This window comes from Phyllobates terribilis, unplaced genomic scaffold, assembly GCF_046119375.1.
Source record: "Phyllobates terribilis strain yellow unplaced genomic scaffold, ASM4611937v1 Scaffold_1__5_contigs__length_1240528914, whole genome shotgun sequence".
NCBI classification, from domain to species: Eukaryota; Metazoa; Chordata; class Amphibia; order Anura; family Dendrobatidae; genus Phyllobates; species Phyllobates terribilis.
In genome coordinates this window covers 158,621,467-158,634,466 of record NW_027362761.1, presented here as the reverse complement: position 1 = coordinate 158,634,466, position 13,000 = coordinate 158,621,467, and the positions used below count along the sequence as shown (strand labels likewise).

Genomic DNA, 13,000 nt, shown 5'->3' with positions numbered 1-13,000 from the left:
ACTCTTTGTTTCATTGCAGCCATTTGGTAAATTCTAAAAAATTAATTTTTTTTCTCATTAAAGTACACTCTGCACCCCATCTTGACTGAAAAAAAACAGAAATGTAGACATTTTTGCAAATTTATTAAAAAAGAAAATCTGAAATATCACATGGTCATAAGTATTCAGACCAAAGCTTTGCTCAGTATTGAGTAGAAGCACCCTTTTGAGCTAGTACATCCATGAGTCTTCTTGGGAATGATGTAACAAGTTTTTCACACCTGGATTTAGGGCTCCTCTGCCATTCTTCCTTGCAGATTCTCTCCTGTTCCGTCAGGTTGGATGGTGAACGTTGGTGGACAGCCATTTTCAGGTCTCTCCAGAGATGCTCAATTGGGTTTAGGTCAGGGTTCTGGCTGGGCCAGTCAAGAATGGCCACAGAGTTGTTCTGAAGCCACTCCTTTGTTTTTTTAGTTGTGTGCTTAGGGTCATTGTCTTGTTGGAAGGTGAACCTTTGGCCAAGTCTGAGGTCCAGAGCACTCTGGAAGAGGTTTTCATCCAGGATATCTCTGTACTTGGCCGCATTCATGTTTCCTTCAATTGCAACCAGTCATCCTGTCCCTGCAGCTGAAAAACACCCCCATAGCATGATGCTGCCACCACCATGTTTCACTGTTGGGATTGTATTGGGCAGGTGATGAGCAGGGCTTGGTTTTCTCCACACAATACCGCTTAGAATTATCACCAGAAAGTTCTATCTTCATCTTATTAGACCAGAGAATCTTATTTCTCATAGTCTGGGAGTCCTTCTTGTGTTTTTGAGCAAACTATATGCAGGCTTTCATATGTCTTGCACTGAGGAGAGACTTCCGTCGGGCCATTCTGCCAGAAAGGCCTGACTGGCGGAGGGCTGCAGTGATAGTTGACTTTGTGAAACTTTCTCCCATCTCCCTACTGCATCTCTGGAGCTCAGCCACAGTGATCTTAGGGTTCTTCTTTACCTCTCTCACCAAGGCTCTTCTCCCACGATTGCTCAGTTTGGCTGGACAGCCAGGTCTAGGAAGACTTCTGGTGGTCCCAAACTTCTTCCATTTAAGAATTATGGAGGCCACTGTTCTCTTAGGAACCTTGAGTAATGCATAAATTCTTTTATAACATTGGCCAGATATGTGCCTTGCCACAATTCTGTTTCTGAGCTCCTTGGGAAGTTCCTTTGAGCTCATGATTATCATTTGGTCTGACATGCACTGTGAGCTGTGAGGTCTTGTATAGACAGGTGTGTGAGTTTCCAATCAAGTCCTATCAGTTTAATTAAACACAGCTGGACTCCAATGAAGGAGTAGAACCATCTCAAGGAGGATCACAAGGAAATGGACAGCATGTGACTTAAATGAGTGTCTGAGCAAAGGGTCTGAATACTTATGACCATGTGATATTTCAGTTTTTCTTTTTTAATAAATTTGCAAAAAATTCTACATTTCTGTTTTTTTTCAGTCAAGATGGGGTGCAGAGTGTACTTTAATGAGAAAAAAAAAGAACTTTTTAGAATATACCAAATGGCTTCAATGAAACAGTGAAAAATTTAAAGGGGTCTGAATACTTTCCGTACCCACTGTATATGTGTATATATATATATATATATATATATATATATATATATATATATATATATATATATATATATATATATATATATATATATACAGTACAGACCAAAAGTTTGGACACACCTTCTCATTTAAAGAGTTTTCTGTATTTTCATGACTATGAAAATTGTACATTCACACTGAAGGCATCAAAACTATGAATTAACACATGTGGAATTATATACTTAACAAAAAAGTGTGAAACAACTGAAAATATGTCTTATATTCTAGGTTCTTAAAAGTAGCCACCTTTTGCTTTGATGACTGCTTTGCACACTCTTGGCATTCTCTTGATGAGCTTCAAGAGGTAGTCACCGGAAATGGTTTTCACTTCACAGGTGTGCCCTGTCAGGTTTAATAAGTTGGATTTCTTGCCTTATAAATGGGGTTGGGACCATCAGTTGTGTTGTGCAGAAGTCAGGTGGATACACAGCTGATAGTCCTACTGAATAGACTGTTAGAATTTGTATTATGGCAAGAAAAAAGCAGCTAAGTAAAAACGAGTGGCCATCATTACTTTAAGAAATGAAGGTCAGTCAGTTCGAAAAATTGGGAAAACTTTGAAAGTGTCCCCAAGTGCAGTTCACATGAGGACCACCCCAGGAAAGGAAGACCAAGAGTCACCTCTGCTTCTGAGGATAAGTTTATCCGAGTCACCAGCCTCAGAAATCGCAGGTTAACAGCAGCTTAGATTAGAGACCAGGTCAATGCCACACAGAGTTCTAGCAGCAGACACATCTCTTCAACAACTGTTAAGAGGAGACTTTGTGCAGCAGGCCTTCATGGTAAAATAGCTGCTAGGAAACCACTGCTAAGGATAGGCAACAAACAGAAGAGACTTGTTTGGGCTAAAGAACACAAGGAATGGACATTAGACCAGTGGAAATCTGTGCTTTGGTCTGATGAGTCCAAATTTGAGATCTTTGGTTCCAACCACCGTGTCTTTGTGTGATGCAGAAAAGGTGAACTGATGGACTCTACATGCCTGGCTCCCACCGTGAAGCATGGAGGAGGAGGTGTGATGGTGTGGGGGTGCTTTGCTGGTGACACTGTTGGGGATTTATTCAAAATTGAAGGCATACTGAACCAGCATGGCTACCACAGCATCTTGCAGCGGCATGCTATACCATCTGGTTTGCGTTTAGTTGGACCATCATTTATTTTTCAACGGGACAATGACCCCAAACACACCTCCAGGCTGTGTAACGGCTATTTGACCAAGAAGGAGAGTGATGGGGTGCTACGCCAGATGACCTGGCCTCCACAGTCACCAGACCTGAACCCAATCGAGATGGTTTGGGGTGAGCTGGACCGCAGAGTGAAGGCAAAAGGGCCAACAAGTGATAAGCATCTCTGGGAACTCCTTCAAGATTGTTGGAACACCAGTTCCGGTGACTACCTCTTGAAGCTCATCAAGAGAATGCCAAGAGTGTGCAAAGCAGTCATCAAAGCAAAAGGTGGCTACTTTGAAGAACCTAGAATATAAGACATATTTTCAGTTGTTTCACACTTTTTTGTTAAGTATATAATTCCACATGTGTTAATTCATAGTTTTGATGCCTTCAGTGTGAATGTACAATTTTCATAGTCATGAAAATACAGAAAAATCTTTAAATGAAAAGGTGTGTCCAAACTTTTGGTCTGTACTGTACATGTATATGTGTATATATATATATATATATATACATATATATATATATATATATATATATATATATATATATACACACACACACTTAATATAAACATTTCAGCACTAGTTATTTTAGGGCAGAGCGGCCATTTGGAAGCCACTTGGCACAAGATCATGGGGCATTTGTCCAGTAGCTGTCCCTGATTTAGGACTTCCCTGTACTCCTATGATGATTCTGAGAAATTCCTTTTGATCTACCTACTTCTTCACCATATAGGTGATTTTTTTTTTTCTTTATTCACAACGTGTGTTCATGATTCTATGATAATGCAGGTTGGTTTATGGTTTCCTGCATCTATATACTTTTAGCATTTAGCTGTTAGAAAACTTTTCTACGATTCCACTATGTCTTCATTTAATATGTATCCTTGTGTGATTAGAATTCATAGAAATCGTCAAATAATGAATACTGGAAGTTTCATAGAAGGTGGATGTGTTTTGACCATATTATTTTTTTTTATGTTCCTCAGAATTCGAGGAGACAGCATTTGGAAGAGCTGTTCTTTGTTGTTTCCTTAGTTTTATGGGGCATTATGATGATAATAATAATTCTTAACATGAAAGGCCTTTACTCTGCTTACTTCTTCATTATTTGGATGTTTTTCTATTTAGTCACAAAGTGTACTCATCCCTATTGTATGATAATGCAGGTTGGTTTATACATATTTTTTGTATCAATATACAACGACTCCCAGTTGTTATACTGAGGACATAATATCTTTAGCTGTTAGACGACATACATTTTATGATTCCACCATGTATTTAATATGTACCCCTGTGAGATTAAAATCGATACAAATCAAGTCATGGATACTGGAAGGTAGATATGTTTTGACCAAACTTTTTCTTTTATGTTCCTAAGAATACAAGTCGACAGGGTTTGGGAGACCTTTTCTTCGATGTTTCTTTACTTTCATGGAGCATTCCGATGATGATCTTTACCCTGAAAGGCATTTCCTCTGCCTATTTCTTCACCATGTGGATAATTTTTTTATTTGTTACAAAGCTGATACAGGAATCTGTCCATCAAGGTACTGAACACCTTTGTGCAGACAACGCTGTTGGTTAGGGCCTAAATGCAGAATATCACTGTTAAGCTAGGTTCACATCTGCATTGTCATTTCCATTATTCCGTTCAGTCATAGGAAGAGGAAGATGAAAATCACGACCAACGCATCCAAAAGTTATCTGTAAAGAAAAGATTTACCGTAACTGGTTCATAAAACCCTATTTTAGATACTTGCAAAAATTGAGTAGTTAAATCTACCACTGTGTTAATTCATTATCATTAGGATTTTAGTATCATCAGGACTAAATGGTAGACCCAATTTATGATATACCTAAGGTTTAACATCCTCTTAAATCAGCAGTTCAGCAAAAAATGAATGCGTGTGTAGTGCTCTTACCGTTATTAATTATTATTTATTTTTAAAGCACCCGTAATTCCAGGATGCTATACATGTGAAAAAAATGTTACATACATAACATATATATAATTTTGTTTAAGCAAACAGACTGTCAGACAGATACAGAGGGGAAGAGGACCCTGTCATCACAAGCTTACAATCTATTGAGTATTAGGGAAGGCGACAATATTGTTGGGTCATTATTAAAGAACGCTGTAAAGGTTCTTGTGTATCCTTTTTGTATACCCATTTTAATTGGGGTCATTTCAGGGTTGTCTGCCATGTTGGTTCCTTCTTTCTCTCTGATATGGTTTCCCTAATGAAGACTACATTTCATATGATACCTCTGCCTTTGTGGAAGGGAGCAGAGTCCCATCACGTTGCTGTTTTTTCAATATAATGGCAGCTAGTGATAGAATTGTTGATTGCTGCCCTCAGATTTAAACTCCAGTTTTGCAATTTATCCTATGTGATGTAGCTTAATTCTGTCTCCCCCGCCTCCTGCTGGTGATTCTCCCTGTCAGCTCTTACTTGCTCCCTGAGAGTCAGGAAGTTTCATACCTGCAGCTAATCAGTGAATGGACTCTCCTAGTGTATCTTTACTCTATTATGCAATATATGTGTGTGTATTGGTATATTTAGCTACATTGAAAGACATACAGAGTAACATAGAGGTTGGGGTTTGGTGGGGAGAGTTCTGAGAACTGCCAGGAGGGATATGATGGGTGTTGTAGTTCAAATGAAATCAAAAACTGACCTGATGTCTACATATTCAAATAAGGCTGAATTGCTCTGGGCATCGTTGTACCACCTCCTGGGCATCTGCCTCCATAGCTCTTTTTCCTTCCTAGCGTCTCATCCAATGACCAGAGCACATCAGCGCCATTCGCATGTAGATTAAAACAGATTTTTTTCATTTCGGAGTGACAGATTTTATAAATAAAGATATAAAATTGGCTAACGCGCTACTGTATATCAGTATGTAAGCTGTTTGGAGGGTTGATCGTGATGGCAGATTCCTTTTAAATATTTCTGCATAAAATAGGTAATTTCCTTTTTGTTCACAGGTTCTTCTTGTACATACATAGCGGTATATCTGCTGGGATTATTTTTCCCTTATTTGCACACATCCTATCTTGTATGGATTGTATTTGAGATGTTCACACCCATATTTGGCCGTATGGTTTTCGCCAACCCACCAGACGTTGTGATGGCTTTCCTGATCGTCACTTGTACTATCATTTTGATGACTAGTTTTGTAAGTATCTATGTTGGTGTAGTATAAGTGTACAGTAGGTTTGTGAACCTTATCAGACAGCAGTTCTAGTATTGTACCAGTGGAAAAATTATTATTTAGTGACCATTCTATCATTTTATTTTTATAAATTAGTAGTACATGTAAATTTATTAAGTATATCTTTTGGCTTGGTTTGGCACTTTTTTCTTCTGTTCTGGCATAGACTCGGGAATCATTTAAGGCTCAAGTATCTGCCATCTCTACATATTTAAGATTAAAATGAGTTCATTGAAAATAAAAGAGGAATGTTATTTGGTATACATATTGACATGGACGTTGGTATAATTTTTTAAATTATTTTTCAATGGCATAACGTTTTGTTCTCTTTTAGGTCAAATTTATCTACCTTGTGAAAAACACCAAAACAATAATGGTATTGTTAGCAGTTGTGTCTGGTGTGACATTTATCCTTGTGTGTTCAGGGGAGTCCTTCCCCTACAGTGACAATATGGACAGCCCCAAACCGAAGAGGATCTTCCTACAGGTAATCAGTTATGATACCCACTCATACAAACATAGAGCCCCATATTAAAAACATGTTGTTTTATTATTTTCTCTAACTTCTTACTGGTGCAGCCAATTTTTGTTTTTATGCTTTTATTATTTACTTCCCTTCTTCCAAGAGCCAGAATATTTTTATTTTTCTGTCCACATACTGGTAGAGGGGCTTCATTTCTCCCCAAACAAGCTGTAGCTTTGAAAGACACAATTAATTTTACTATATATTGTACTAAAAAAAAACAGGAATAAAAATTAAGTGTGGTAAACACGCAATTTCACCATTTCTGTTATATTTCACGTTTATGCTATTCACTGTGCAGTAAACAGGACCAGTAACTTGATTCTTTAGGTCAATATGGTCATGGCAATCGCAAATGGATATAGTTAGTTTTAATCTTTCCTCAACACTAAAATTGCAACACCAAGAAGGTAAAGGCATGGAATTATGAAAATTACAGGATCGATAAACATGTTAATGATATGCAAATAATGGAAAAAATGAAAATAAGATAATAAATATTTCAAAACATCTCAGTTTATTCAGTATCAAGTATGAGCCCCATCCACAGAAATCACACACTTGGACACCTTGGCATTCTATCAATGAGGTTAGTAATGGCTGTCTGAGGAATGTTCTGCCACACGGAATGCACTTGGGCACAAAGATCTTCAAGATCCGCTGCTGGCAGCTCCCTTTACAATTGCCGACCTATGATGTCCCCAATGTGCTCCATGGGAAATAATTGCAAGGATGCTGGAGGCAGGGACGTACATAGAAATCATGGGGCCGAATGAAAAGAAGTCCTAATTTTGCCTTTCCTCGCCCAAAAAATATTCAGCGGAGTAGGAAGGGTCACTGCCCATAGGCGTATCCAAAAAAGGCTTATCTCCCAACTTTTAAAGACAGAGAGAGGGTCAATAAAAGCAAACTGCGTGTGCCTATACATGATAAATGAGACTGTTGATCACTGTGCTCTATTGATCTACTCAGACCCTAAAGAATTTCTTCAGATCCTCTGTATGATGAGATTTCTCTACTGGGAATGCTGAGGTTATTTGACACTGGTGGTAATGTTTGCCAATTTTCCCTTTTTTCACCCACCTCCACTTTTTTTTTTAAAAGCTATATTCCCACGATGAGCTTTTGGTGCGTTTTTGACACTGTGTGTGTTTTTGCTGTGTCAAAAATGCAGCGTTTTACAGTTCCAGCAATGGGGATGGGATTCATAGAAATCTCATGCCCACTATGCTTCTTTTTAACACCTGCAGTGTGTGTTTCAAATCCTCAAGCCAGTGGCAGAAATCAATAAACGTGTATAGATATCCTAGGCCACATAGCAAACCAGGTTTTATGGGTACGTAGGGGGAGAGGCAGAAACATCAATCCTTTCCCTAATAATTTCCTATATTAAATGCCTATTAAATTTCCCCTATTAAATTAGCACCTTACTATGGGCACTGATACTTTATGGTTTTTGTGAATGATTAATTTACATCCCTGTTACTGTGAGGGAAGTCAATGTTGTAGTAAAACTAATACATTTATTTTATGCATTGTCAATTGATTCTGGATATCTCGGCAATTGTTTCTGGATATCTCGACTAATGATTCTCATATCAATTGCCAAAATTGTGTTTGACTCTGTATTTTTTCCTCCTGTGAGGGTTTGTAGTGCCTAGGGTTAAACAGGACGAGACAACGGTGAGTGGAGGCGCCATAACTTGCGTGCTTTAGTTAGGGTTTCAACCTCTGCGGCAGGGAAAGGATTGAGGTTTTCAACCCCTCCACCTACCTACCAATAAACCCTAGTTTGCTATTTGTCCTAGGATATCTATATATGTTTGTTTGTTGATTTACTCCACTGGCTTGTAATTCAGGTCTATGATCGGGAACATATACGAAAGTTCCTTTTAACAAGGTATTAATAAAATTTTTATTTTTTATTGGATGAGGTTTTTTCTTGGTTTGGTGGACATTGTGGGAATGTAGCCTAAATCCCAATATGTAAAATATGTACAAATTGGTAGGATTTCTATTAATCCTATTTAAATAGTAAAGGTGAGCAAACGTATGGGGTGAGGGGTGCAAAGGTATGAATGTAACATAACCTTACTGCACTTTAACTTTCAGGAATAGGATTTGCTCTCGAACAAATAAATCATATCTTTCTACTTACTTAACCCATGCAGGGGTGTGAGCATACCTATACATAGAGCTGAGCCTTTTTCACGTCTGATCCTCACTGATAGATCAACAGAGCAGATTTATCTGTTTGCACTGCATAATTCATTAAGTGGGAATGATACTGGTGGCTATATATATCCCCCCACCATATTCATGTGGGCCATTAAAGAAGGTGTTGACTTTTACTATGTAACACCCTGTTTTGTGGGTGATTTTAATAATTATTTGCCACCTTCATTTGATAAACATCATTTCAAGAATATTCCTGAATCATCTCAGGTGACCTCACTGGCAGGGGTGTACATAGAAATCATAGGGCCACATAGCTGAAGTTCTAATTGGGCCTCCCTCCTCCCAAAAAATAAAAAAAAACAATATTCGACTGGGTCACAGAAGAGCATACCTCACAACTTTGCAGCCCTTACAAGGTAATTTTCCTGCTATTGAAGCCCTTAGATTCCCCTTTCATTGCCCCTATAATGTATTATGCCAACAAAAGTGCCCCGTTTGATACCCTCACAGTGAATTCCTCCACAGTAGCCTCCACACGCACAGTATGATAACCCTACTGTACCCCTTCCCCTACATAGTATGGCAACCCCAACACTATATGATGCCCCAGCTGTGATCCCAACACCGCCCTCCATACAGTATGATGACCCCAGCACAATTCTCCCCATAATATGTTGTTCCCAACACAATCCTTTGCATGATATGATGGTTCCAACACATCCCTCCACACTGTTTGATGGCCCTTACTAGCCCTCCAGACAGTATAATGGCCCCCTCACAGTCCTCCGAACAGCATAATGACCCCCACAGAGCATGATAGACCCCACACAAGCCTTCACACTGTATAATTGCTTGCATATAGTATAATGGTGTCAGGCCTCAGGATTCGACCTGCAGTCTTGTGTTTGCCTGCAGGCCCCTCTATCCGCTGAACCATTGGAGATCCGGTTGCTGTCTGGGTGCTGATTAATCTTTGCCTTTCGTCCACTCCTTTCTTACAGGAGGTGTTTTCCATTTACTATTTGGCCTGTCCTATCACTCTGCAGGGGCTTCTATTTAAACCTCACTGCTATCTATGTTCCCTGCTGGTGATAGCGCACAACTGACTGTTCAAACCAAGTAAAGGCGGTCGGTGCATCACCATGTGGCCAGTCATTTAAATATACCCGCCCACCTGCTTGGTTTCCATCTATCTCCACCCTTCCTTCTCTGGCCCCATGAGGTGAGAGCTGTCAATCAAAGAAAAAGGAAATTTGGAGAGAGGGAAAACAAGCAGGTGGGAAACTTTTACCGATCTCCAGATGTTCTAATGCTTGTTTATACAGCAGACCAAAGTTCTCAGCGATGCAAGTACTGTTTACACAGCATGATGCCAAGAACGATGATCTTTTATACTAAACATATGATCATTTCACCTGATGACAGAGTTTTTGTTCGTTCATCAGGTGATCAGCCACTTATTTACAATGCAAGATAATCATTAAGCGAGCATTTTTAACACTCATCCATAATTATCATGGAATGTAAATGACACTTTAGAGAACAAAAGCACCTGCAGTCAAAATATGACATGCCAAATCCTTATCTCCCCTCAACAATCATCTGTCAGGGGCACTCCTACACATTAGGCTAAGTTCCCATGATGAGAATTTGGTGCATTTTTCTGTTTCGTATCTTCATTTGCAAAAATCTTAGAGTCCAACGGTTCCAGCAGTATGTATGGGATTTACAGAAATTTCATGCCCACTGTGCTGTCTTTTTACGCTGCATAAATTGACCTGCTGAGCGACTTTGAGGTCAACAACATGTCAATTTCTCTTGTGGTGTAAATCTGCGTATTATTTGTGGATTTTCCATTCGACTTGAATGAGATGAGGAATATCCGCAAATAAGCACATATTCTTTATTAGCGCATTTCCGCACTTAAAGCACATGTAATCCGCATATGACTGTGTCAGTGAAATTTTATCAAAGTCAAGTAACATTAAGTATCCAAAACAAAGTACCGTATTATTCGGACTAGAAGATGTACTTTTTTCCTCTAAAATTTTGGAGGAATATGGGGGGGGTGCGTCTTATAGTCCAGATGAACCTTATTGTCCAGCTGGGCTGTGGATTGAGGGGGTGAGCAGCAGCAGTGTAGGAGCGGGTCACTGCTTCAGCTGCCGGCTACAGCCTCCTAACACTTGTGCCTGCTGTTAAAGAAAGTTCATATTCACTGCTCCCCGCCCCCATAGTCCCTCCCACCTCTATTCACTGAAGCTGGTGGTGGGTGGGACTATGGGCGTGTGGAGGAGTAAATATTTATTCTCTTTAATAGCGGGTACACATGATCTCCCAGCCACTGTAGGAGTTGGCGGCTGTGGCTAACAGTATGCCCGTTATTAAAGAAAATGAATAGTCACTGCTCTCCACTCCCATAGTCCTGGGCGTGGGGAGCAGTGAATAATCCGGCAGCTGACCTCGGAGTGTATGGGTGCATGGCAGTGACGTCATGTGCTGCTTACACGCTGAGATCAGCTGCTGGCATCAGAACAGGTAGCAGCGCTGGAGCAGTTCGAAGTTGAATAAAATCCTTTATTTTTTAATGTGTGCAGCATGAAGGTGGCCATATATAGCAGGATGGGGGGGGGCATGTATACCAGGAAGGGAGGCCATGTATACCTGGATGGGGATCATATATATCAGGATGGGGGTGCCATATATACCAGGATGGGGACATATATATACCAGGATGTGGGTTATTAGTACCAGGGCTGTGGAGTCAGAGTCCTGGAGTCGGTATAAAATGGACCAACTTCGACTCCTAAAATATATAATAAATTGGGTACAGTAGTTCAATGCAGTTTGTGGAGAATATTTTTTCAGAAGAATTTGGGAAAGTTATGAAATGTCCTATAAATGTCTGTCCTATTCCTGATCTAAGGGTCTAGACTCTTAGCTGAGATGAATCTGTGCTACAGTAAATTTATCACTTAAACATGAGCCATGTATGAGGGAGTCGGAGTCGTGGAGTCGGAGTTGGTGTCATGGAAATTGAGGAGTCGGAGACGGAGGTTTGGCTTACCGACTCCACAGCTCTGATTAGTACAGAATTAGGGGTCATAATGACGCGCCCCTGGGCCTGTGCTGAGTAGCGTTGCGCACGCGGGAGCCTACCCGGAGCCGGATCTGATAGGGGTAGTAGTCTCGTGGCGGTGACCCGGTCCGTGCCCAGGGAGTCAAGCTGAGTGGCGGTGTATTAGCAGTAGATGTAGGACGACTACGCCACCCGTTGAATGCAGCTATGGAGCTGCCGCTGCAGGGCAGACCGCTGAGGCCGGTGGAAGGATGGTGCAGCGTGGATGGTATAACCCCCAACGGGAGGGGTATGGCCTCAGGGCAGCCGACGTGGATGATGGGGGTAGTAGGAACCACTCAGAGACGATGCGGTGTAGTTCAGGGTCTTTACTGGTGACAAAGATAGACCCTCCCGGAGTACTGGCTAGCGGTCGGGGCCTGGTCAGTCCTTGAGCAGATGGGATCCCCCTTGGCCAGGCGGAGTTGTAGGCCTCCCCAACTAAGTGTACTCTTCTGGCTTCCTTGCTAGAGGCGGGTAAAGGTAGCCCACGTCCCTGAGTGTACCGTGTGGTGCTCACCCGTATGGCCGGTGACTCGGGGCCTTCTAGTGGCTTCCGCTCCACGACGGCGGTGCTGGTCCCACGCGTGTGACCGTGCCTTCGGGTTTCTTGGCCAGAGGACCTGAAATCCCCTGCCGGGCGGTTTCTGCTGCTGGGTCTGGGTTAATCCCCACAGCCTCGGACTCCGGGTCCGGTGGTAACTCTTCAATCAGGGCGAGCTCTTCAGCTGCCAGCCCCTGATTCCTTTTAGCACTGCTCCCACTGAGCTCCTGATCTTTCTTTCCTAAGCTGCTCCTCTTCTTCTCTCTACTCTTCTCTTCTTCTCTAACCCTGCCTCAGCCCCAGTTTTATATAGGGGAAGTTCTTCCCCTCCCAGGACCGGGCAGGAGGTGTGGCATGAATAGGATTCCTAACCAAGAGACCTCCCACCTGCTCTCAGACATAACATTGCTATTACTGTGGAGACCAGACCCCTGGGGTGCCACATTCCCCCCTAGTGAAAGTTAGTACTCCGGGACTAAACATACTTTTGTAAACATAACAAGGTGCAAACAATAACATTCTAATAGAGACAACACATAAGGTGGTCACGGCGTGTCCGCAACCGGGTGTAACTTTTGAGGAAAACAAGGGTGTCCATTTCACCAACACAGGGAGACGT

At 41.3% G+C, this 13,000-nt stretch overlaps 1 protein-coding gene across 3 annotated transcripts in view; it reads left to right on the top strand.

The window, feature by feature from the left end:
* The window catches only part of LOC141243255 (endoplasmic reticulum metallopeptidase 1-like), a 135,297-nt gene that overhangs the window by 104,336 nt on the left and 17,961 nt on the right, over nt 1–13,000 (top strand). For 2 of the 3 annotated variants that reach the window (XR_012307661.1, XM_073668918.1), the window contains exons 9-12: nt 3,789–3,968; nt 4,181–4,349; nt 5,792–5,982; nt 6,353–6,505. Coding sequence is in view for 2 of the 3 variants with exons in the window: in XM_073668918.1 (XP_073525019.1) it covers nt 3,789–3,968; nt 4,181–4,349; nt 5,792–5,982; nt 6,353–6,505 (693 nt within the window). In the remaining variant the exon portion in view is untranslated. The remainder of the gene's footprint in view (nt 1–3,788; nt 3,969–4,180; nt 4,350–5,791; nt 5,983–6,352; nt 6,506–13,000) is intronic. The other variant, XM_073668926.1, reaches the window with a different exon arrangement.